This window comes from Octopus sinensis, linkage group LG2 (assembly GCF_006345805.1).
Source record: "Octopus sinensis linkage group LG2, ASM634580v1, whole genome shotgun sequence".
NCBI classification, from domain to species: Eukaryota; Metazoa; Mollusca; class Cephalopoda; order Octopoda; family Octopodidae; genus Octopus; species Octopus sinensis.
Window position 1 is genome coordinate 61,182,417 of NC_042998.1, and position 23,221 is coordinate 61,205,637.

General features: G+C 39.8%; 1 protein-coding gene across 11 annotated transcripts in view; it reads right to left on the bottom strand.

Moving 5' to 3' along the window:
- Positions 1–11,776: 11,776 nt before the first annotated feature.
- Positions 11,777–23,221, bottom strand: part of LOC115232413 — a 76,038-nt gene continuing 64,593 nt past the window's right edge. For 4 of the 11 annotated variants that reach the window (XM_036513729.1, XM_036513708.1, XM_029802272.2 and 1 more), the window contains 3 exons: positions 17,460–17,531; positions 16,375–16,446; positions 11,778–12,274 (listed from right to left, as the gene is read on the bottom strand). In XM_036513729.1, the coding sequence (XP_036369622.1) occupies positions 12,069–12,274; positions 16,375–16,446; positions 17,460–17,531 (350 nt within the window). In that variant the 3' untranslated portion in view covers positions 11,778–12,068. Of the gene's footprint in view, positions 12,275–16,374; positions 16,447–17,459; positions 17,532–20,832; positions 20,923–23,221 lie in introns of all 11 variants that reach the window. The other 7 variants (XM_036513691.1, XM_036513693.1, XM_036513705.1 and 4 more) reach the window with 4 other exon arrangements.

Here is a 23,221-nt window from a genome sequence, read left to right on the forward strand (position 1 = left end):
CAAGAAGTAATAGTGCGATGCATATTCGGCCAGAAAAACGGAGCAGTGATCAGCTTAAGGGTGGCAGCGATGCCAGGATGTGATAAGGAGTGCAGTGCTTCAAATACTGAGCGTTGATGATTCTCAGGCACGAGTGGCCTGGGAGAACCAGTGGAAGTATCACAAAGAATGGTGCCTTCGGCTGACGGAAGCGGAAGGTAGGAAAACTGGCAACAGGAGAACTTGGGAGAAGTTAAGTCTAACGACGCCAAAGGTGGCTGCTCCTGCAAGATGGCAGTTAAGTCGATAGCAGCAGGAGACGAAAGGGCGCAGACTGGAAGGCGAGAGAGAGCGTCAGCAGGAATGTTCTCTTTTCCAGGTATGTGTCGAATGTTACTAGTGACTTGAGAGATAAAATCCAGGTGCCGGAAAGCATGAGGCGAGAGTTTGTCCGTTTTTGAACACAGGGCAAACGTAAGGGGCTTGTGATCCGTATAGATCACAAAATCTCGCCCTTCAAGTTGATGCTGGAAATGACGAACCGATAGATAGATCGCTAGGAGCTCACGATCAAAAGTGCTGTATCGTGGTTCAGCTGGTTGCAGTTGGCGGGAAAAGAAAGCCAGAGGTCGAGTGTGATCATCCACTGTGTGTTGTAACACAGCGCCACTCGCTGTGTTCGTAGATCGCCTGACTTGTCTGTTATTTTAACTAAAATTGAATGTGACGGGATCAGATCGGACACCCCTCCAGTGATACCGAATTTAGATCGTGGGTAGTAAAGAAATAGGTGTGTGTGTGCACAAAGGAAAAACAAAAGCTACAGAAAAGAAAAAATAATGTGTGTGTGGTTTTTTTGTTTTGTTTTTCGGTGTACTGAGTGCGATGGATAAAACTTTTGTTTGTACGCACCTTCGCCGTCCTGAAAGGAAAAGAAAATGAAAATGAAACTGAGTGTTCAGTGTGCTAACTGGCAAAACCTGTTCGCTGCGTCTTCTGTTCTTTTTTTTTACTCAGGGTCACCAATTGTAACAGGATCTAGATTCGGTATCACTGGAGGGGTGTCCGATCTGATCCTGTCACATTCAATTTTAGTTAAAATAACAGACAAGTCAGGCGATCTATGAACACAGCAAAATGTTGTTTATTTCTCGTCGTAATGTAGAACTGATGTACGTGTTCTCTGGAGGGAAACCGACAGCCGAATCTGTAGTACTGATTCTTGTTTGTTAGTCGAAATGATTCGTTGTGGTTCGCTGCTTGGTTGGTATAAAGTCCTCAGAGACTGCCAAGTACACGTCCGTTCTCGAGTGCTGCTGGGGCCAGAAAGACTGAGTAAGTGGACCGCGTTTTAGGGATTAGTTTCCCGCACATGCACATAGGGAAGACTTCCGGTGGCCAACCAAAAGTAATCCCATTCTGCGCATGTGCGTTGAACCTTACACAGCAGCATCACTACACAGTAAATTCCACCATTGGGTAATTCCATGTTTGCTTCTCTGGATGTTAACATTATCTGAAGTGTATATTAGCAATAATTATAATGATATGGAATATAGAAACTGGTACATCTTCAAAATTTATTCCTTGTTACAACCTACACGTGTTTCCAGTGCATTTGGGCATGATTTTCTGTGCAGATTTGTTGAAGGTCTGTTCAGCAGCTAGCTTCAAAGTGAACTGAATACAGTTAGTTGTTTGTTGGTTAAGATTCAGGAGTAAATGAGGGGAGCTTCTTTTGAATCTGAAATCTGATCTGTTTGTAAGCTTGTGCAAGTTTCACACCAGATGCTGCCCGAAGTCATGTAAAAATAGGTTAAAATTTATGTTACTGTTTTGACAGGCCTCATTATGTATTGTAGTAGTTGGTTACTTAATAACATTATTTTCAAGTGTAGTTCATGTAATGTAACGTTTTTAGTTATATAATTTTGTAGCTGTGAAAATTATGCTGGGGTTTTTGCAAATAACCTTCACATGCAAGTGCTACCAGCCGAGAACTCTGCATACCACAATCCAGCAAGTGTATGGGGTCATCAGGAGAGAATGCGCACTGTTTCAGTGCCTACCTCTTGACGGCATCAATGCGCACTGGTCCCACTCACTGATATGAGGCCCTGCTTGCTAGATCAACTGGTTATTAAATAAAGCTCAATATTCTTATAGTCATCACTCATCGTCTCTTTTTAACCAAATCCAGTGGCTAGCCTTTTCTGCTGTAGTTTGGATATCGGTCATGGTCGTATTTTCTTTACGATGAATTAGGTCTAGCGATAACAACAGTTGTCTCACATTGTGTCCAACAAACCTGACCAGGTGGCACATAAAAAGCACCCAGTACACTCTTGGAGTGGTTGGCATTAGGAAGGGCATCCAGCTATAGAAACATTGCCAGATCAGATTGGGGCCTGGTGCAGCCACCTGGCTTGCCAGTCCCCAGTCAAACCATCCAACCCATGCCATGATTTTTTTATTTTACTTGACTCAATAGGTCTCCTCAAAGAAGGTAGATAGCATATATACTAGGTTGGTTATGAAAAGGCTAATTGGTTGTTGTGTACAAGAGAGAAGACTGCACTGGTTTGGTCCTGTGATGTGGAAGGATGACGATAGCTCCATAAAGAAGTACCAATCTTTCAGTGGAACACATGGAAGTGGGAGAACATGGAAGACATGGGATGAAGTACTGAAGAAGAACCTCAGGGCAACGAACCATTCAGGCAAGATGACAAAAGACTGAGATGCTCTACTCCAAGAAGACCCATACTCTGCAGCAGAAGAGTTAAGACTGGTCCCTTCTAGTGGTGAAAAGCACAGGTGGCTGTGCTGCATAAAGGTGACCATGTGGTGCTACATAAAGGCATCTTGTGCTGTCACACAAAAACACCAAGCACACACTGTAAAGTGGTTGGCATTTTGGGAAGGGCATCTGGCAGTAAAAACCATGCCAAATCAGACTGGAGCCTGGCACAGCTCTCCAGCTTGCCAGCTCTAGTCAAACCATCCAACCCATGCCCGCATAGACAACGGATGTTCATTGATGAGGATTACGATGATATATATAAAGGCCATGCATTTGGTGTGTTTCAGATATGTGCTTCTATCCTTCCTTTCCTACCTATCTGTGTGCATGATATTGAGTTATGTAGAATGTGCGTTAAGAGAATAGATTTCAGATCCAAAACAAACTCCCCACATTTCTCCCTGGACCCTAACCAACAAACAACTAACTGTATTCAGTTTCCTTCAAGACTTGCAGATGGACACACCCGGAACGAAGCTACATAGGAAATCATGCTTAGATGCATGTCCATACACTGTGCAGTGGAAACATGTAAGTCTCATAACCATAAACATATCCTCCTCATCATCATCTTCATTGTTTAACGGCCATTTTCCATGCTGGCATGGGTTGGACGGTTTGACTGGGGACTGGCAAGCCAGGAGGCTGCACCAGGCTCCAATCTTATCTGGCAATGTTTCTACAGCTGGATCCCTTCCTAACGCCAACCACTCTGAAAGTGTAGTGGGTGCTTTTTATGTGCCACCTGCATAGGAGCCAGTCAGGTGGAACTGGTATCAGCCATTTTCAGATGGTGCTTTTTATGTGCTGCTTGTACAGGAGCCAGTCGGGGTGAGGGAAGGGGGGGGGGCAGGCATCAACTGCATTCAGATGGTGCTTTTTATGTGCCCCCAGAACGGTGAGCCAATCAAGCAGCACTGGCAATGACCCATGCATAAATGGTACTTATTGTGTGCCACCAGCACGGGAATCAGTCAGGTGGCATTGATATCAGCCACAACTACAATTTCCATTTTGATTTCGATTTGATTGAGATTCTGATTCTGATTTTGAATTTTGATTTTTGATTTTACTTGACTCAATAGGTCTCCTCAAGCATGGTGTATCGCCCAATGATTCAAAGGTACTTTTTAAATGGGCTGGTTATGTGTCACTGGTATAGGCTACAAATGTGATCTCACTTTACTTGCTAGATCTTCTCAACCACAGCATATCTCCATAGGTCTCAGTCTCTTGTCATTGCTTCTGTGAGGCCCAATGTTTGAAGGTTGCACTTCACCATCTCATACCATGTCTTCCTGGGTTTCTCTCTTCCACAGGCTCCTTCTACTGTTAGAGGGTGACACTTCTTCACACAGCTCTCCTCATGTATATGCAGCACATTCCCATACCAGCGCATACATCTGATGCTTCTTATGTCAACATTTCTGTCAGGGCACTTACACTCTGTCATGTATGCACACTGACATTACACATCCAGCAGATCATACTAGCTTCATTTCTTTCAAGCCTACATATGTCCTCAACAGTCATGGCCTATGTTTCACTGCCGAGTAGCATGGCAGTATGCACACATGCATCATACAGTCTACTGTTCACTCTGAGCAAGAGGCCTTTTGTCACCAGTAGAGGTAGGAGCTTTCTGAACTTTTCCCAGGCTATTCTTATTCTAGTGGCAATGCCTTCCGAGCATCCTCCCAACTACAGACTTAGCCACTTAGGTAGCGGAAGCTATCAACTATTTCTAGTTTCTCACCCTGGCATGTGATGGAATCTGTCTTCTGAGCATCTTTGGTGTTTATTGCACCAGTGCATCTGCTGCACACAAAAGCTATCATCCCAGTTAATATTCCTTTGATGTTGCTGCACTCCTTATGCATTGATGGCTTATACTGGAGTTTCTATCTACGCCTTTTCTACAGATCGAGTAGGGCCATCTACCTGAAGAGGTTTGTGATTTGTTCCCCTTCCTACTCACTAGAACTTTGGTTTTTGCATCATTGGCTCTAAGGCCCTTCAATTCTAAACCTTGCTTCTACGCCAGAAATTTCTTTATTTTTGGTAGTGATTCAGCTGTGAGAGCAAAGTCATCAGTATAGAGGAGCTCTCAGGGGCAGCTTGTCTCAAATTCCTCTGTTATTTCCTGGAGGACTATGATGAATAAGAGGGGGCTGTATGGAATTGTAAAATAAAAGGAAATAAATTTTGAGGATGTACCAGTTTCCATATTCTATACTGTTATAATTATTGCTAATACATACATACATCATGCTAGCATGGAAGGTGGACGTTAAACGATGATGATGATGGTGATATATATATATATATATATGTATATATATATATGTATGTATGTATGTATGTATATATATATATTTATATATATATCATCATAATCATCATCAATGAACATCCGTTGTCTATGCTGGCATGGGTTGGATGGTTTGACCAGAGCTGGCAAGCTGGAGAGCTGTGCCAGGCTCCAATCTGATTTAGCATGGTTTTTACTGCCGAATGCCTTTCCAAACATGCCACCCACTTTACAGAGTGTGCTTCGTGCTTTTGTGTGACACTGCACAGGTGCTTTTACATGACAGCACAGGATGCTTTTATGTAGCACCACATGGACACCTTTATGCAGCACAGCCACCTGTGCTTTTCACCACTAGAAGGGACCAGTCTTAACTCTTCTGCTGCAGAGTATGGGTCTTCTTGGAGTAGAGCATCTCAGTCCTTTGTCATCTTGCCTGAAAGGTTCGTTGCCCTGAGGTTCTTCAGTACTTCATCCCATGTCTTCCTTGTTCTCCCACTTCCATGTGTTCCACTGAAAGATTGGTACTTCTTTATGAAGCTATCGTCATCCTTCCACATCACAGGACCAAACCAGTGCAGTCTTCTCTCTTGTACACAGCAACCAATTCCTCTCATTGCTAACTTCTCTCTCAAAATACTAACACTCCGTTGAACATGTACACTTGAATTACAGATCCAGTAGAGCATACAAACCTCACTCCCTTCTAACCTCTGGATGTCCTCTGCATTCAGGACCCACGTCTCACTACCATGTAGAATTGCTGTCCATATACATGCATCATACGATCTTTCTTTCACTTGGAGAGAGAAATCAACAGAGGTGACAATGCCCTGAATTTCCTCCATCCTATTCTTATTCTAACTCTCACACTTTCCATGCAACCTCTCCACTACTAATTTGGTCCACTAAATAGCAGAAATTATCTACTAATTCTAACAAGTCACCAGGGCACTTGATAGAATCAATTTCCTGAGTCTCTAAAGTTTTTATGGATCCTGTGCATCTTCCATATATGAAAACTATCTTCTCTGATAGCCTTTCTACTAATCCACTGCACCTCTTGTGTGTCCATTGCTTACACTGGGTACACTGTATAGAGTTTTTGTCTACAACTTTCCTACAAACTGAACAGGGCCACCTACCTGATGGGAGTAGGTTCCTGTCTGTTATATATATATATATATATATATATATATATATATATAAACAATTATAAATAAGGGCAAAAGAAAAAAAGATTTCTATGCCAATATGCTGAAAATAGACTTTGAATCGTCGATCACCACACACAATATACATCACTCTATGAATTTAGAAAGTAAAAATGTCTTCAAAAGAAAAATTTTTGCCAGAAAGTGATTTTTACCTTCTAAAATCATGATGCCATTTTTAAATGTAAAATATGAATGAAGGTAGATATTCTTTTCTATTCTAAGCACAAGACCTGAAATTTTAGGGGAGGGGTCCAGTTGATTACGTTGACCCCAGCATGTAACTGGTACTTAATTTATTGACCCCAAAAGAATGAAAGGTAAATTGACCTTAGCAGAATTTGAACTCAGAACGTAAAGACAGACGAAATACCATTAAGCATTTTGCCTGGCCTGCTAATGTTTCTGCCAGCTCACCACCTTAAATGAAGGTAGATATTGAAACATGCGTAGGCATTATGAAATTGACAACTATGTAAAGAAATTGATTTTGCTGTGTTCAAGCACTCCATTTTTTTAATATGATATTACTAAAATTCTGTTCTCATATATCTAAAAGATGAAAACATTAATCGATATAGAGATAAACCAGTGGACACTTGGATGTAAGACATCCTTAGAAAGAGCAATTTTTTTCTATACAGAACTATATATATATATATACATATATGATGGTGCACTTGCTTTTAATATTTCTGAAAAGAAAGAGGCTTGGAGAAGCCATTATGAAAGACTGCTGAATGTGGAGAATGAATGGGAGGAGGAGAACCTGCCAAATGTTGACCCAGTAGAAGGACCAGATATCCCAATAGACAGCTCCCTAGTAGATAAAGCAATTAAGGGCATGAAGCCAGGAAAAGCCCCCGGCCCATCTAGAATCACTGCTGAGATGCTTAAAGCATCTGGTGGTGTGGGCTATGGCCTAGCCACCTGCATTGTAAACCAGGTAGTTCATAATGGAGTCATACCCAATAACTGGCGTAGCAGCACCATAGTCAACTGCTCCAAGGGTACTTACTTGTACTTGTGATGGCATTCACCCAGGGCGGGTTGAGCCGGCTTCTCCTCTAGTCCTAACTGTATCACGAACCATGGTGGCCCATGCTTGACGGTCCCGTGCGGGGTCACTGAAGATAGCGAGCTATTCGCGGTTCCCTCTGCGCAGACCGACCACCTGTGGACCTGATAGTTCGGAGAGGTCCTCCTTTATCGTCGTGGCCCAGGTCTTCAGCTGTCTGCCTCTGCATTTGTGCCAGCTGGGAAGAGGACATCATGAATCAGCTCCCCCTCTGGACGGTGGGCTGCATGACCGAACCACCTTAAGTGCCATTGTAAAAGCATCAAAGGGAAGGGGCCGGAGATTCAGGCGATGACAAAGACTGTAGGAACCCGATCAATGCGTCAGCAGTGAAGAATGCGGCAGAGACAGTCATTGTCGAACACCTCTAGCCTTCGCTGATCAGCTACCCTAATAGGCCATGTTTTGCAACCATAGAGGAGGATAGTATGAACGATGGCCTGGTAAATTTGCCCTTTGGTCACAAAGGAGATCTCTCTTCTGTCCCACAGGCACTGCTGGAGACGCACGAATGCTGACCTGGCAACACCTATGCGATGCTTGACCTCGGCTGTGCCCTGGCTTGTTGGAACCACCGTTGAACCCAGGTAGACGAAGGACTCCACATCCTTCAGCTCCATGCCCTCAAGAACGATTGGCTGCCATTCATCTGCTGTGACCAGAGACATCATCCCTTTTGTTTTGCCAGTATTGATCCGAAGACTGACAGCTGCCGCTGCCGCATGCACCCTTTTGAGAGCATCTTGGACATCTACCCGGTTAGAGCCCAAGAGCGTGATGTCATCTGCATAGGCCAGGACCATCACCACGACTCCTCTCCCAGCCTCTATGCCTAGGTAATCCCGAAGCACAGTGTTGAGAATGTAATCGATGGCATAATTGGTGAGAGCGTACAACCCTGTCAAACACCTGTAGTGACATCAAATGACTCCGTCTCCCTGCCATAGACCCTCACACGAGCCCTCGCTGAACGATAGTAACCCAGTATGAGGTTTAGTAGCTTTACAGGGATACCGTCCGCCTGCATAATATGCCAGAGGGCCTCCCGACCCACCAAGTCAAAGGCAGCCACAAAATCGATGAAGCAGAGAACGATATGTTGTTGGTGCGCCCACCACTGTTCCAGGACTTGCTGGAGATTGAAGATTTGATCAACGCACCCTCTCCCAGGATGGAAGCTGTCCTGAGAAGGACGAGTACGAACATCACGGATGGCCTGGAACCTCTTCAGAAGAAGGATTGCAAAGGTTTTTGCAACCACATCGATCAAGATGATGCCTCTATAGTTGGAACACAGCTTTCTATCACCTTTTTTGAAGAAAGGTAAAAGAGTTATCTCACTCCAGTCATCAGGAAAATGCTCCGTCACCCACACAGCAGAGAAAACATGATGGAGCCAGGCTGCGAAGACATCAGGCTCGGTCTTGTAGATCTCAGCTGGGACACCGTCCTCACACGGGGCCTTGTTGTTCTGGAGATTTTTCAGGATACCACGCACCTCCTCGACCATTGGAGGGGCAGTGTTGCATCTGTACTCTTCTCCAGGCGGCTGCGCATCGGTTGTCGTAGATGGAGGCAGGTGATTGAGGAGCTCGGAGAAGTAGTCCCACCATTGGCCCACCCGGTCACTGAGGTTGGTAATGACCACACCGTTCCGATCATGGATCATCTCGCTGACACCCAGATTGCTTCGGCTGCCCTGCTTCACCAGTTGGTAAAGCTTCCGTGAGTTGCCGCATACTGCTGCTCTCTCTGTCTGCTCCGCAAATGCACGCCAGTGTGCATTTCGATCAGCCCGGTCCAATGACAGGAGAACAGCCAATCAGATTGACTACATACTGGTCAGGTCTCACTGGGCTAGATCAGTGGTAGACTCTCGTGCATATCGCGGGGCTGATAAAGGGAAGCTAGCATTGGTCAGACCATACTCTTGTTTGGGCAACCTTTCATTTGCGGCTGCAGGCGAAACCTCCTCCTAACCACAAGAAGAGAATCAGCATCTTGCGACTCAAACTCGATTCCAGTTGGTTGGTAATGTGGTGGAGCAACAGCCGGAGCAGAAGTGGCAAGTGCTGAAGGAAGCAACAGTTGAGGTGGCCCGAAAACATCTCGGGTCTACTCGCTGCCATCATAGGAACTGGATCTCTGGTGACACTCTTGAACTCGTGGAGGGGGCGAGGGTGGCTCGGCTCGAGGGAGATCCAAATCTCCAAAATCTACGACGTCAAGCTACAAGGTGATGCTCTAGATAGAAATAACTACAGGGGTATTAAACTGTTGGATCAGGTGATGAAGGTCACAGAGAGGGTCATAGTCCATCTCATTAGGGAGAGAGTCTGATTAGATGAGATGTAATTTGGTTTTGTTCCGGGTAGAAGCACCACTGATGCCATATTCCTGGTTCGACAACTGCAGGAGAAATACCTAGCTAAAGATAAACCCCTCTACTTAGCTTTTGTGGACTTGGAGAAAGCTTTTGACAGAGTCCCCCTATCCTTTATCTGGTGAGCAAACTTGGAAACTGGAGATAGACGAATGGTTAATAAGGGCTGTACAGGCCCTATACAGAGAGGCCGTTAGTAAGGTTAGGATTGGCAACGAGTATAGTGAAGAATTCAAGGTAGAAATAGGGGTCCACCAAGGTTCAGCCCTCAGTCCCCTTTTATTCATCATAGTCCTCCAGGCAATAACAGAAGAATTGAAGATGGGTTGCCCCTGGGAGCTCCTCTATGCTGATGACCTGGCCCTCATAGCAGAATCGCTATGGGAACTAGAAAATAAATTTTGGGTGTGGAAGCTAGGTTTAGAATCAAAAGGCCTTAGAGTCAATGTAGCAAAGACCAAAGTTATACTAAGTAGAAAGGCGAACTCATCACCCCCACCCCTCATGTAGGTGGCCCTGCTTGATCTGTAGAAAAGTTTAGGTAGAAACTCCATAAAATGTACCAAGTGTAAGCTATGGATGCATAAGAGGTGCAGCAACATCAAAGGAAAAATAACCGAGAAGATAGCTTTCATGTGCAGCAGATGCACAGGGACAATAGACGCCACAGATACTCAGAAAACAGATTCTACTACACTCCAGAGGAAGAAACTAGAAATAGTTGATAGTTTCCACTACCTAGGTGACCAAGTTGATAGTGGGGGTTGATGCTCAGAGAGTGTTACCACTAGAATAAGAATAGCCTGGGCAAAGTTTAGAAAGCTTCTACCCCGACTGATGACAAAGGGTCTCTTGCTCAGAGTGAAAGGTAGATTGTACAACACATGTGTGCAAATTGCCATGCTTCAAGGCAGTGAAACATGGGCTTGAAAGAAATGAAGCTAGCATGATTTGCTGGATGTGTAATGTCAGTGTCCATGCATGACAGAGTGTAAGCGCCCTAAGAGAAATGTTGGACATAAGAAGCATCAGATGTGGTGTGCAGGAGAGACATTTGCGTTGGTATGGTCATGTACTACGGATGGATGAGGATAGCTGTGTGAAGAAGTGCCACTCCCAAACTGTTGATGGAATCCGGTGTAGAAGTAGACCCAGGAAGACATGGGATAAGGTGTTCAAGCATGACCTTCATACATTGGGCCTCACAGAGGCAATGACAAAAGACCGAAACCTCTGGAGATATGCTGTGACTTTGAAGACCCAACAAATGAAGTGAGTTCATGGCTCGCAGGATGGCCTGCTGTGCTAACCTTGGTTCGTAGGGTGACCTGCTGTGCTTGAAGGGACCTATTGAGTCAAGTACATCAATATCAAAATAAAAATCAAATGGATATTGTAGTTGTGATACCCATGCCGGTGGCATGTTGGGCTTCACAGAGGAAATGACGAAAGACTGAGACCTCTGAGATATGCTGTAACTGTGAAGGCCCGACGACTGAAGTGAGTTTATGGCACGCAGGATGGCCTGCTCTTGAGGAGACTTATTGTGTCAAGTACGTCAACACCAACATCAAAATAAAAATCAAATGGAAATTGTAGTTAAGATTCCTGTGCTGCTGGCACATAAAAAGAACCATCTGAACATGGCTGATGCCAGCAGCACCTGACGAGCATCCATGTCGGTGACACAAAAAAAGCACCTACCGATCGTGGCTGTTTGCTAGCCTCCTCTGACCCCTGTGCCAGTGGCATGTAAAAAGCACCCACTACACTCACGGAGTGGTTGGTTTTAGGAAGGGCATCCAGCTGTAGAAACATTGCCAGACCAGACTGGAGCCTGGCACAGCCACCTGGCTTCCCAGACCCCGGTCGAACTGTCCAACCCATGCTAGCATGGAAAACGGACGTTAAACGATGATGATGATGATGATGAAAATATGTATGACGAGCTTCTTTCAATTTCCATTTACCAAATTCATTCACACATAAAAAACTTTTCTTTCATTGTGTTAGACAAACAGTACTGCCCACTCCCCAAAAAAAAGAAAAAAGAAAAAAGTATTATATTGCCCCAGTGCCTTGTATCATCATTTTTATGTGACAGAATGTTCAAACACGGTTATTTAATCCATGGATTTATTTTGAAATATACATTCATAAAGTTTTTTTTCATGTAGAAAATGAGCAATGATCAGTGAATTTATGATTTAATGCATTCCAGCCAGAATGCATTAAATCATAGGTTTCTGTCTGGCGAGGATTGGCCTGGGGCCAAACAACATCTGCATTTACTCAGAAATTTACTTTTTGCCTGATGGTAGATATTTAAGTGCAGGCAAACAGTTAGCATTTTCAAGAGCTTCTCTGAGTATTTCAAATGTATTTGTGTTACTATTGCAGCGCGTAAGCCATGTTTCTAGCATCTGAAAGCTCATTATTATATCGTTATTACCATTATCCTTGTCGATATTTGTTAGGGCATCAGTAGCAATGCCCAGAGAGATACCTGCAAAATACACAAAAACAAGAACTAATTGCAACAACATTAGCAGTAATATAAATATAATAAAGAAACTTTATCAGTAGAGAAATAAGCATTGTTAAGAAACATGAACAGTATAAGACATTGTTCTCAGTTTTTAAAGATGTTGATAAAAATAACAGAGGTTGAAAGAAAGGATGAAGGTGGAGAAGAAATGAAAGACAAATTGAAAATTACTTTTGGGAAAATTTTTGGTAAACAAATGGAAGGAAAAGTGTTTGTGTAGGCAAAAGTGTATCAGAGCCAAAAGAATCAACATAGATCATTAACAGTTACACCATTTGCTCCTAACATTGAAGATCACCTGATAACATCACATTATCAATTCCTGAAAAGGGCATATGTAATGCCTCTCCTTCTCTGGCTATTTAATATTTATAACATATCAACATGTAGACAGCAGGGATTAGACTACCAAACAATACTAGTAATATTGGCTGCAGCAAGACCAATGAAATACGAATATGATACCAGAATAATCTCAGCTACACAAAATGCAAAATATAATATTGTCTGATAGACATCGTATATTATAAAACACACTAGCTATAAACATGAACTAGGGTTCATGACTCATAGGAAATTTTGCTCTGGATCAAGGCCACAGTTTTATAGAGAAGTTGATAATGGAGAGGTCTGAAAGGAAACCAAGCAATGAAAAGAATTTTAGTTAACAGGAAAGAAGACAGGAGTCACCAACATCTGGACCTTACATCTACAACAGTTAGGTCCTGAAGGAATCACTGCATCAATCAGTATCTTTATCATCTGGAGAGTTATCATATTTGACATGCAAGAAAGGTGGGTGGGGGTGGGGATAGGAATTCTATATGGCGTACCCATTATACATTAGAGGTATAGTTGGATCAGAGGTAGATTGACAGAGCGAAAGCACTTTGTATGTAACATTTTAGTTAGAGAAAAAAAAGTTAAGTGAAGAATGCACTGAAAGCTATTATGTTCACTGGCAACTAAGGGATTCCATGCCTAGATGAAGAGTAGATTGTATGATGTTTATTTGTAAAGTGTAATGCTGCATTGAATGCGGAGGATGTATAAAAACTGACAAGAAATAAGGTAAGCATACTTCACTAGAAGTATGTTAGTATGAAGGAATGCTGGAACTAAGATGAGTTGGAAGAAAATGTGGATCTCAGAAGAATCAGAGATAGTGCACAAAAGAGATGATACAGATATAGAAGGAATATGGAAGATAAAGGTTCCAAGTGGAAAGAACCTATAGAAAACGATGGAGGAAGAGATGGAAAAGCATAGCAAAAGTTAATCACAACAGTTATGCTGGAGAAGTTGTCTAAGACTGACAAACATGGAAAAATGGACATTAAGATGATGATGATAATTATGAACTGATGTTGGTGAATTGGTTTTACCCTAGTATATGACTGGTACATTCTGTATCAATTTCAAAAGCATAACAAGTCGACAATGTCATAGATAATGCCTTCACATACTTTCAATAAATCATTGATATAAGCTGATTGAGAGGATACTGTATTGATTCCCTGTGTCAAGGGTCAACAGTTCAAATCTAGCCCCAGCACTGCTCTCTGTCCCTGATAAACACAACTCTCTATAGTGCAGTCTACCTAGATGTAGATAGGTGCAATAGGGAGGTACAAGATATTGATGTAAATAATAGGAACATTGTATAAATAATATTTTATGCTGTAAAGGTGGTGAGCTAGCAGAATCATTAGCACGCCAAGTGAAATGCTTAGCGGTATTTCGTCTGCCGCTACGTTCTGAGTTCAAATTCCACCGAGGTCGACTTTGCCTTTCATCCTTTCAGGGTCGATTAAATAAGTAACAGTTATGCACAGGGGTCGATATAATCGACTTAATCCATTTGTCTGTCCTTGTTTGGTTTGTCCTCTCTGTGTTTAGCTCCTTGTGGCTAGTAAAGAAATAGGTATTTCATCTGCCATTATGTTTTGAGTTAAAATAGTGCTGAGGTCAATTTTGTCTTTCATCCTTTCAGGGTCAATTAAATAAGTAACAGTTACGCACTGAGGTTGATGTAATCAACTTATTCCCTGTGTCTGCCCTTGTTTGTCCCCTCTAAGTTTAGCCCCCTGTGGGCAATAAAGAAATAAATATTTTATGTTATTATACTTTCAGACAAGGAGAAATGCTATATTGCGATCTTCATGCCTTTCTAGATTGCATTTTAATGTAGAGGGGAGTGAAATGATTTCAACCAAGAAAGAAAATCAAGTTGAGTTTACATCAGTTAGGATAATTATTTTATAACTGGTGTTTCATTAAATGAATAGAATCCACCCATGAACATATGTGGCACTCCATCGGTTATAATGACAAGGGTTCCAGTTGATGCCATCAATGGAACAGCCTGCTTGTGAAATTAACATGCAAGTGGCTGGGCACTCCACAGACACACATACCCATGATGTAGTTCTCGGCGAGATTCAACATGGCACAGAGTGTGACAAGGCTGGTCCTTTGAAATACAGGTACAAGAGAAACGATACATTTGATAACATGCTCCCACACACAAGTCAGGGGTTTCACACTTAGAAGACTTTTTATCATATGTCAGCCAGATGACAATAGACATCTGGTTAAATAACACTAACTTATCGACAAACTCAGAAAAAAAGGTAAAACAAACAAAAACATTACCATTAACCCACCTGCTTACACCAACACAACGGTGTATTTCAGTTCCCAATTCCAAAAGACAATATCAACTCTATTGTGTTGTTTCATTTATCAGTATTACCAACCATGCTAACCTCTGTAGATATTTTATGAAATTTTAGTAATATCAGTACCTTTTATAGAATTACATTACAGTTAATCTTTCAATTGGAAATTAGGAATGGAACCAGTTCACAGACGTTCTAGAAAACAAAAGTTCAACTGTACGTAACTCTTATAGAAACCAATTAAGTATTCTTATTTTATACACGTGCTAAACTTTCAACCAACTTTAGATCCTGCTTGCTCAGGTTTAGATTCTCTGAAATATTTAAAGTTTTACACTTTATAGTTAAATTTCTATATCTCTATTGGAATTTATATTTTATTGTTGTGAGATATTCCTATCATTAATGGTCAACTGGTGACCACTGTGATTTCAGTCAACATTTTTATACTTTCTACAGTGGTACCATGTAATAACTTGATATCTAGGTCCACAACAGAGCAAACTAGACTTCCTAAATCTCCTCTCTATATTAAGACATCCTACTTAATCTAACAATGTTGCAATTATCTCATTTATTTACCACTTGCTAAGGATTTTTATCACTTAGTTTTGTCTTTCATTAATTATATTTCTGTCATATCTATGATATGCCGTTGTCCTCTGATGTCTAGACTTTACTAACCAATATTCTTCTCATCATCAGCTTAATTCCAATGTCAACCAGGGCTTGACCATCTAAGATCTAGCCACAAACACATGACACACCACTTCAATTAGGATCATCATATACCTGCTCTCTCTCTCTCTCTCACTTTCTCTCTCTCTCTCTCTCTCTCTCTCTCACTTTCTCTCTCTCTCTTTCTGTTAAAGGTTGCCACTGGTAATCTTGAATTTTAACTACCCACATTACAGTTCACCAGAATGTCATCTGATTCTTGAAATATTTGAAAACATTTACTTGTCATTCATCCTCCTTAATAAAGCAGTTTCTTTTTAGGTGAGCAAAGATTAGTTCTACACAGGTGAAATGGACAGTGGTAATGTGTCCTCAAATACTGAGCATTTGCAATCAACGTCATAAACAACATATAACCGATCATCCATATATTGCAACGAAAGTATCTGGAGTGATACAAAAGAACTGATTCTCAAGAATATAGGTTACCTATATTTAAATCTCATCTATACATCAAACAAAGTTATATTCCCCTTTGATATCTCCTTTATCAACGTGGTTGGGATTTTAGTAATATTAGTACCCTTTATAGAATTACATTACAGTTAATCTTTCAATTGGAAATTAGGAATGGAACAAGTTCACTGATTTTCTAGCAAACTTATAGAAAACAATCAAGTATTCTTATTTTATACTTACCAACAAGATCCCACTTTTGTGCTAAACTTTCAACCAACTGTAGGAGATCCTCATTGGTGAGTCTTACAGCTTCTGAAATATTTAAAGTTTTACACTTTATAGTTAAATTTCTATATCTCTATTGGAATTTATATTTTATTGTTGTGAGATATTCCTATCATTAATGGTCAACTGGTGACCACTGTGATTTCACTCAACATTTTTATACTTTCTACAGTGGTACCATGTAATAACTTGATATCTAGGTCCACAACAGAGCAAACTAGACTTCCTAAATCTCCTCTCTATATTAAGACATCCTACTTAATTTAACAAAGTTGCAATTATCTCATTTATTTACCACTTGCTAAGGATTTTTATCACTTAGTTTTGTCTTTCATTAATTATATTTCTGTCATATCTATGATATGCCGTTGTCCTCTGATGTCTAGACTTTACTAACCAATATTCTTCTCATCATCTGCTTAATTCCAATGTCAACCAGGGCTTGGCCATCTAAGATCTAGCCACAAACACATGACACACCACTTCAATTAGGATCATCATATACCTACTCTCTCTCTCTCTCTCTCTGTTAAAGGTTGCCACTGGTAATCTTGAATTTTAACTACCCACATTACAGTTCACCAGAATGTCATCTGATTCTTGAAATATTTGAAAACATTTACTTGTCATTCATCCTCCTTAATAAAGCAGTTTCTTTTCAGGTGAGCAAAGATTAGTTCTACACAGGTGAAATGGACAGTGGTAATGTGCCCTCAAATACTGAGCATTTGCAATCAATGTCATAAACAACGTATAACCGATCATCCATATATTGCAACAAAAGTATCTGGAATGGTACAAAAGAACTGATTCTCAAGAATATAGGTTACCTCTATTTAAATCTCATCTATACATCAAACAAAATTACATTCCTCTTTGATATCTCCTTCATCAACGTGGTTGGAATTTTAGTAATATTATTTCCCTTTATAGAATTACATTACAGTTAATCTTTCAATTGGAAATTAGGAATGGAACAAGTTCACTGATATTCTAGCAAACTTATAGAAAACAATCAAGTATTCTTATTTTATACTTACCAACATGATTCCACTTTTGTGCTAAACTTTCAACCAACTGTTGGAGATTCTCCTTGGTGAGTCTTACATCCTCTGAAATATTTAAAGTTTTAGACTTTATAGTTAGATTTCTATATCTCTATTAGAATTTATATTTTATTGTTGTGAGATATTCCTATCATTAATGGTCAACTGGTGACCACTGTGATTTCAGTCAACATTTTTATACTTTCTACAGTGGTACCATGTAATAACTTGATATCTAGGTCCACAACAGAGCAAACTAGACTTCCTAAATCTCCTCTCTATATTAAGACATCCTACTTAATCTAACAAAGTTGCAATTATCTCTTTTATTTACCACTTGCTAACGATTTTTATCACTTAGATTTGTCTTTCATTAGTTATATTTCTGTCATATCTATGATATGCCGTTGTCCTCTGACATCTAGACTTTACTAACCAATATTCTTCTCATCATCTGCTTAATTCCAATGTCAACCAGGGCTTGGCCATCTAAGATTTAGCCACAAACACATGACACACCACTTCAATTAGGATCATCATACAACTGCTCTCTCTCTCTCTCTCTCTCTCTCTCTCTCTCTCTCTCTCTCTTTCACTCTCTCTCTCTCTGTTAAAGGTTGCCACTGGTAATCTTGAATTTTAACTACCCACATTACAGTTCACCAGAATGTCATCTGATTCTTGAAATATTTGAAAACATTTGCTTGTCATTCATCCTCCTTAGAAAAACAGTTTCTTTTAAAATGAGCAATGATTAGTTCTACACAAGTGAAATGGACAGTGGTAATATGCCCTAAAATACTATGCATTTGCACTCAACATCATAAGCTACATATAACATATCATCCATATATTGCAACAAAAGTACCTGGAATGGTACAACAGAACGGATTCTCAAGAATATAGGTTACCTCTATTTAAATCTCATCTATACATCAAACAAAGTTACCTTCCCCTTTGATATCTCTTTATCAATGTGGTTGGCATTGATAGGGTAGTAACCAAGAAACCAGAAAATTTGAGGACTCGGAACTTACACCTGTGTAGCAGGGTCTGATTGACAGAAACTGTCTGGTGATGTTATTGTTAATATAAGAACAACATGAAAAAGAATATCTAATCCCATTCATGTTACCAACGTTATACTACATTTATCACTGATGTTAATTAAGACCAACTAATTACAAAATGTCACAGTAATGCTTTATAAAATATACCTAAATAGTATCATAAATATACAGAAATGTTTCACATATTGTTTTAGGAGACAATAACATCTGGACCTTATTGGACTATAGAAGTCAATAATGCCAGTTTTTAGAGAAGTGGTTCTGTGCCCAAGAAAAACTGTAGAATAACTTACACAGATGGTAATAAGATATAAATCTGTTGGGTGAGCGTAAAAGATGATGCTACGATAAAATCAGGTTAAATTTCAGACATACAAATGTAATTCAGTTAATGAATAATATCTGATTCATTACCATGTTAACAGGTTGTATATATAATACAAAAAAACACTGTCTGACATGCAATACAAGATATCTATATAAATTGTACATAATCTGACTAGAAAATAAGTGACTTTCATTACAGTGAATATGATTATGTCTCAGCACAGATCTATATAGTAGAAATTTCATCATCATCATCATCATCATCATCACCATCATCATATTTGTCGTCGTTTTCATTTAATATCTGCTTTCCATGCTGAGGTCTGAATGTGAGGTCTTGCAAGCCTGAAGGCTCCTATCTGATCTGATATACATGCATACATATATATGCATATATATATATATATGTGTATGTACATATATATATATATATGTATATACACACACACACACATATATATATATATATATACATATATATACATATATATAAATACATATACATATACATACATAAATATATCACAGTGAATGTATTAACTCACTTTACAATAGCGATTTTATTGTTTCACTTTTGACAAGTAATACTGAAATAGTGTAAGAGATAAGAGATTGCTCCAGGATCACATTAGGCTAGAAGTTGAAAATTTGTTTGGCCCATGACACTGCATGGACCTTAAGTAAGGAATGTGTGAAATTTGAATGAAGTCAGTTGGGTAGTTCTCGAGTTTTAGAGTTGCACACATACAGACAGACAAACATTTACACACACACATACATGCATTCTCAGTTATATCATCCTCATCATCATCATCGTTTAACGTCTGCTTTCCATGCTAGCATGGGTTGGATGGTTCGACTGGGGTCTGGGAAGCCAGGAGGCTGCACCAGGCCCAGTCTGATTTGGCAGTGTTTCTACAGCTGGATGCCCTACCTAACGCTAACCACTCTGTGTGTGTAGTGGGTGCATTTTACGTGCCAGGTGAGGCTGGCAACAGCCACGATCGGTTGGTGCATTTTACGTGCCACTGGCACAGAGGTCAGTAACTGCGGCGCTGGCAATGGCCACGTTCGGATGGTTCTTTTACGTGCCACAGGCACTGGTGTCACAACTGCAATTTCCATTGATTTTTGAATGATTTCGATTTTGATTCCGATTTCACTTGCCTCAACAGGTCTTCGTAAGCAGAGTTTTGTGTCCCTAGAAAGAAAGTTATGCATAAGTGGGCTGGCTACATCCAAGGTAGAGTCCACAGGTTATGGCCTCACTTGTCATGCCAGGTCTTCTCATGCACAGCATATTTCCAAAGGTTTCAGTCACTAGTCATTGCCTCGGTGAGACCTAATGTTCGAAGGCCATGCTTCACCACATCGTCCAAGATTTTCCTGGAACTACCTCTTCCACAGGTTCCCTCAACCGCTAGGGTGTGGCAATTTTTCACACAACTATCTTCATCCATTCTCGCCACATAACTGAAAAATCTGACATCTTCATGTGATGATAAATCAAAAAGAACTTCTGGAGAACAATTTTTAAACAAATGAAATTATATTTAACAATATTTACCACTTAAATACATGTGCAGTTGAGATTTGTTATTGAATCTCCTAGATTAGAAAGCTGAAAATGATGTTCTTATAAGTACTTTTGACTTTAATTATCACACTCCCAAGATGTTAATACATCATTAATCATCTCTGTTGGCTCACAACTGACAGTCACTCAGTCTTGTCATTCTCCATCTCTCTTTCAAATCACCATTCTTATCCTCGTTTTCTCAAAACTTTCACTCCCTTCTTTCTCATTATTCTTCTATCATCACTTCTCAATGTATCACATTGAATGGAAAAACAACATCATAAAAGCAGTAAGAACTGATTAAAATTATGGGATGCAAGAAAACTGACCAATGCTAGTGCTCATGGGAAAACTGATCGAAATCAATTTGGTACTTCAGTTTTATACTCACCATTATCAACATCATCAATTTCATCATCTCCACCATCATCATCTTCTTCATTATCATCATCAGATTTGACTGAGGGCTGGTATTGATGTTCTAGTAAGTAACACAATCTTTGATTATTGGATTCTCAAGATGTTAGTAAATCATTAACCATCTCACAAATAATTGTATCTTAGCTTCAACCATTCGGTCATGTCATTCTCCACCTCTCTTTCACGTCATTGTTCTTATCCTCATTTTCTTGTAACTTTCAGTCCCTGCATCCTCATTATTCTTCCGTTATCACTTAAAGTTCTCAATTATTCAACATGTCTTCATGATTGTAAAACCACATCAGAGAGCAATGAGAATTGTATAATATTATGAGATGCAAGTCAACCTGACAAATCCTAGCACTATGAGAAAATCATCATCATTGTCACCATCATCATCATCGTCGTTTAATATCCACTTTCGATGCTGAGGTCTGACAGGGCTGGTATGCCTGAAGGCTGCACCAGGCTCAAATTTGATCTGGTATGTATGCATATGTATGTAAAAATACATATACATGCATATATATATATGCATATATATACATACATATACATACATAAATATATCACAGTGAAAGTATTAACTCACATTAAAATAGAGATTTTATTGTTTCACTTTTGACAAGTAATATTGAAATAGTGTAAGAGATAAGAGATTGCTCCAGGATCACATTAGGCAAGAAGTTTGGCCCATGATACAGCATGCTAGCACTATGAGAAAATGGCCCCAGTACACATTTGTAAGTGATTGGTGAATGAGAGGAGACAGCGTAATTTTGAGTGGAACCTTCAATCTAATTGTGAACATTGGAGTCTGGTACTGCCCCTCGGCTTGCCAGCTCCGGTCAAACTGTCCAACCCATGCCAGCATGGACAATGGACGTCAACTGTAGGTAAAACTTATTTATGATGATGTCTTTCGTTTAATATCTGCTTTCCATGCTGACATGGATTGGACGGTCTGACTGATGTCTGGCATGGCAGAAGGCTGCAACAGGCTACAATCTGATCTGATATGTATGCATATATATGTAAACATACATATACATGCATACATATATATGCATATATATAGAAATACATACATAAATATATCACGGTGAATGTATTAACTCACATTACAATAGCAATTTTCTTGTTTCACTTTTGACAAGTAATACTGAAATAGTGTAAGAGATAAGAGATTGCTCCAGGATCACATTAGGCAAGAAGTGGAAAATTTGTTCGGCCAATAATACAGTATGGACCCTAAGTAAGGCATGTGTGAAATTTGAACGAAATCAGATGGGGTGTTCTCGAGTTTTAGTGATGCACACATAGAGACAGACAGACACACACACATTTACACGCACCCATACATGCATCCTCAGTTGTATATATCTTTATATATATAAAACTGAGAATGTGTGTCTCTCTGTCTGTTTGTGTGTTTCCCTAAAACTTGAGAACTACACAACTATTTTCATTCAAAATTTACATATGCCTTACTTAGGGTCCATGTTGTGTCATGGGCAAAAAAAAAATAAACGTTCAACATCTTGCCTAGGGCGAGCCCATAGCAATATCATATCTTCTCCACTATTTAAGTATTACGTGTTAAAAGTGAAACAAAAACATTTCTCTATTTTATGTCAGATACTTTCAATTTAACAATAAAACTAATAATAACAATTGAATTATATGTAGAAAGTAATAATTAAAATCAAACTAAAGTATAATATAATCGTAACATAACAAAAGTAAAAATAGCAATTGGTATAAAATTGCATCAACGATTTGAACTTGAATAAGGGGTTTCACATGAATGGGATTAAATTAAAAATAAAATTAGCGTGCAGAAATGGAATAGTCTAGATGGATAATAAAAAATTAAATTAAAGAAAAGACTATTGTCTATAAAGTATACAATGTAGAGAAAAAAGATTTGAACACATGTAGGAAAGCACCTTTGAAAAGTGTCTTGGTGCGACTATGAAAGATGTCTAATCAGAAGCGGTAAATTCGCCACAATAGAAGCAAGGTTCGAGTCAACGGAGCGTCCAAGGGAGTACTCGACACAAACTTGCAAAGTGGAAATATTTTATTTTTACCTTTATATCTGGGATGTAGGACGTCCCGGAAAAAATTTAAAATGTTCCTCCAGAAGTAGAGGTAGGCTGGATTGTAGCCACACTTCTATACAAGAGGGAGGACAAGATACAATTGATCAAAATTACAAGAGACGGGCTAACAATTCCAGTCTGTTATATATTTTGAGTATTGTTATCACTAGTGATATCAAGATATAACTTTGTATTTTGTATTTTATGTGTAGATGTATATATATAGATGTACATGAAATATGTACACATATATAT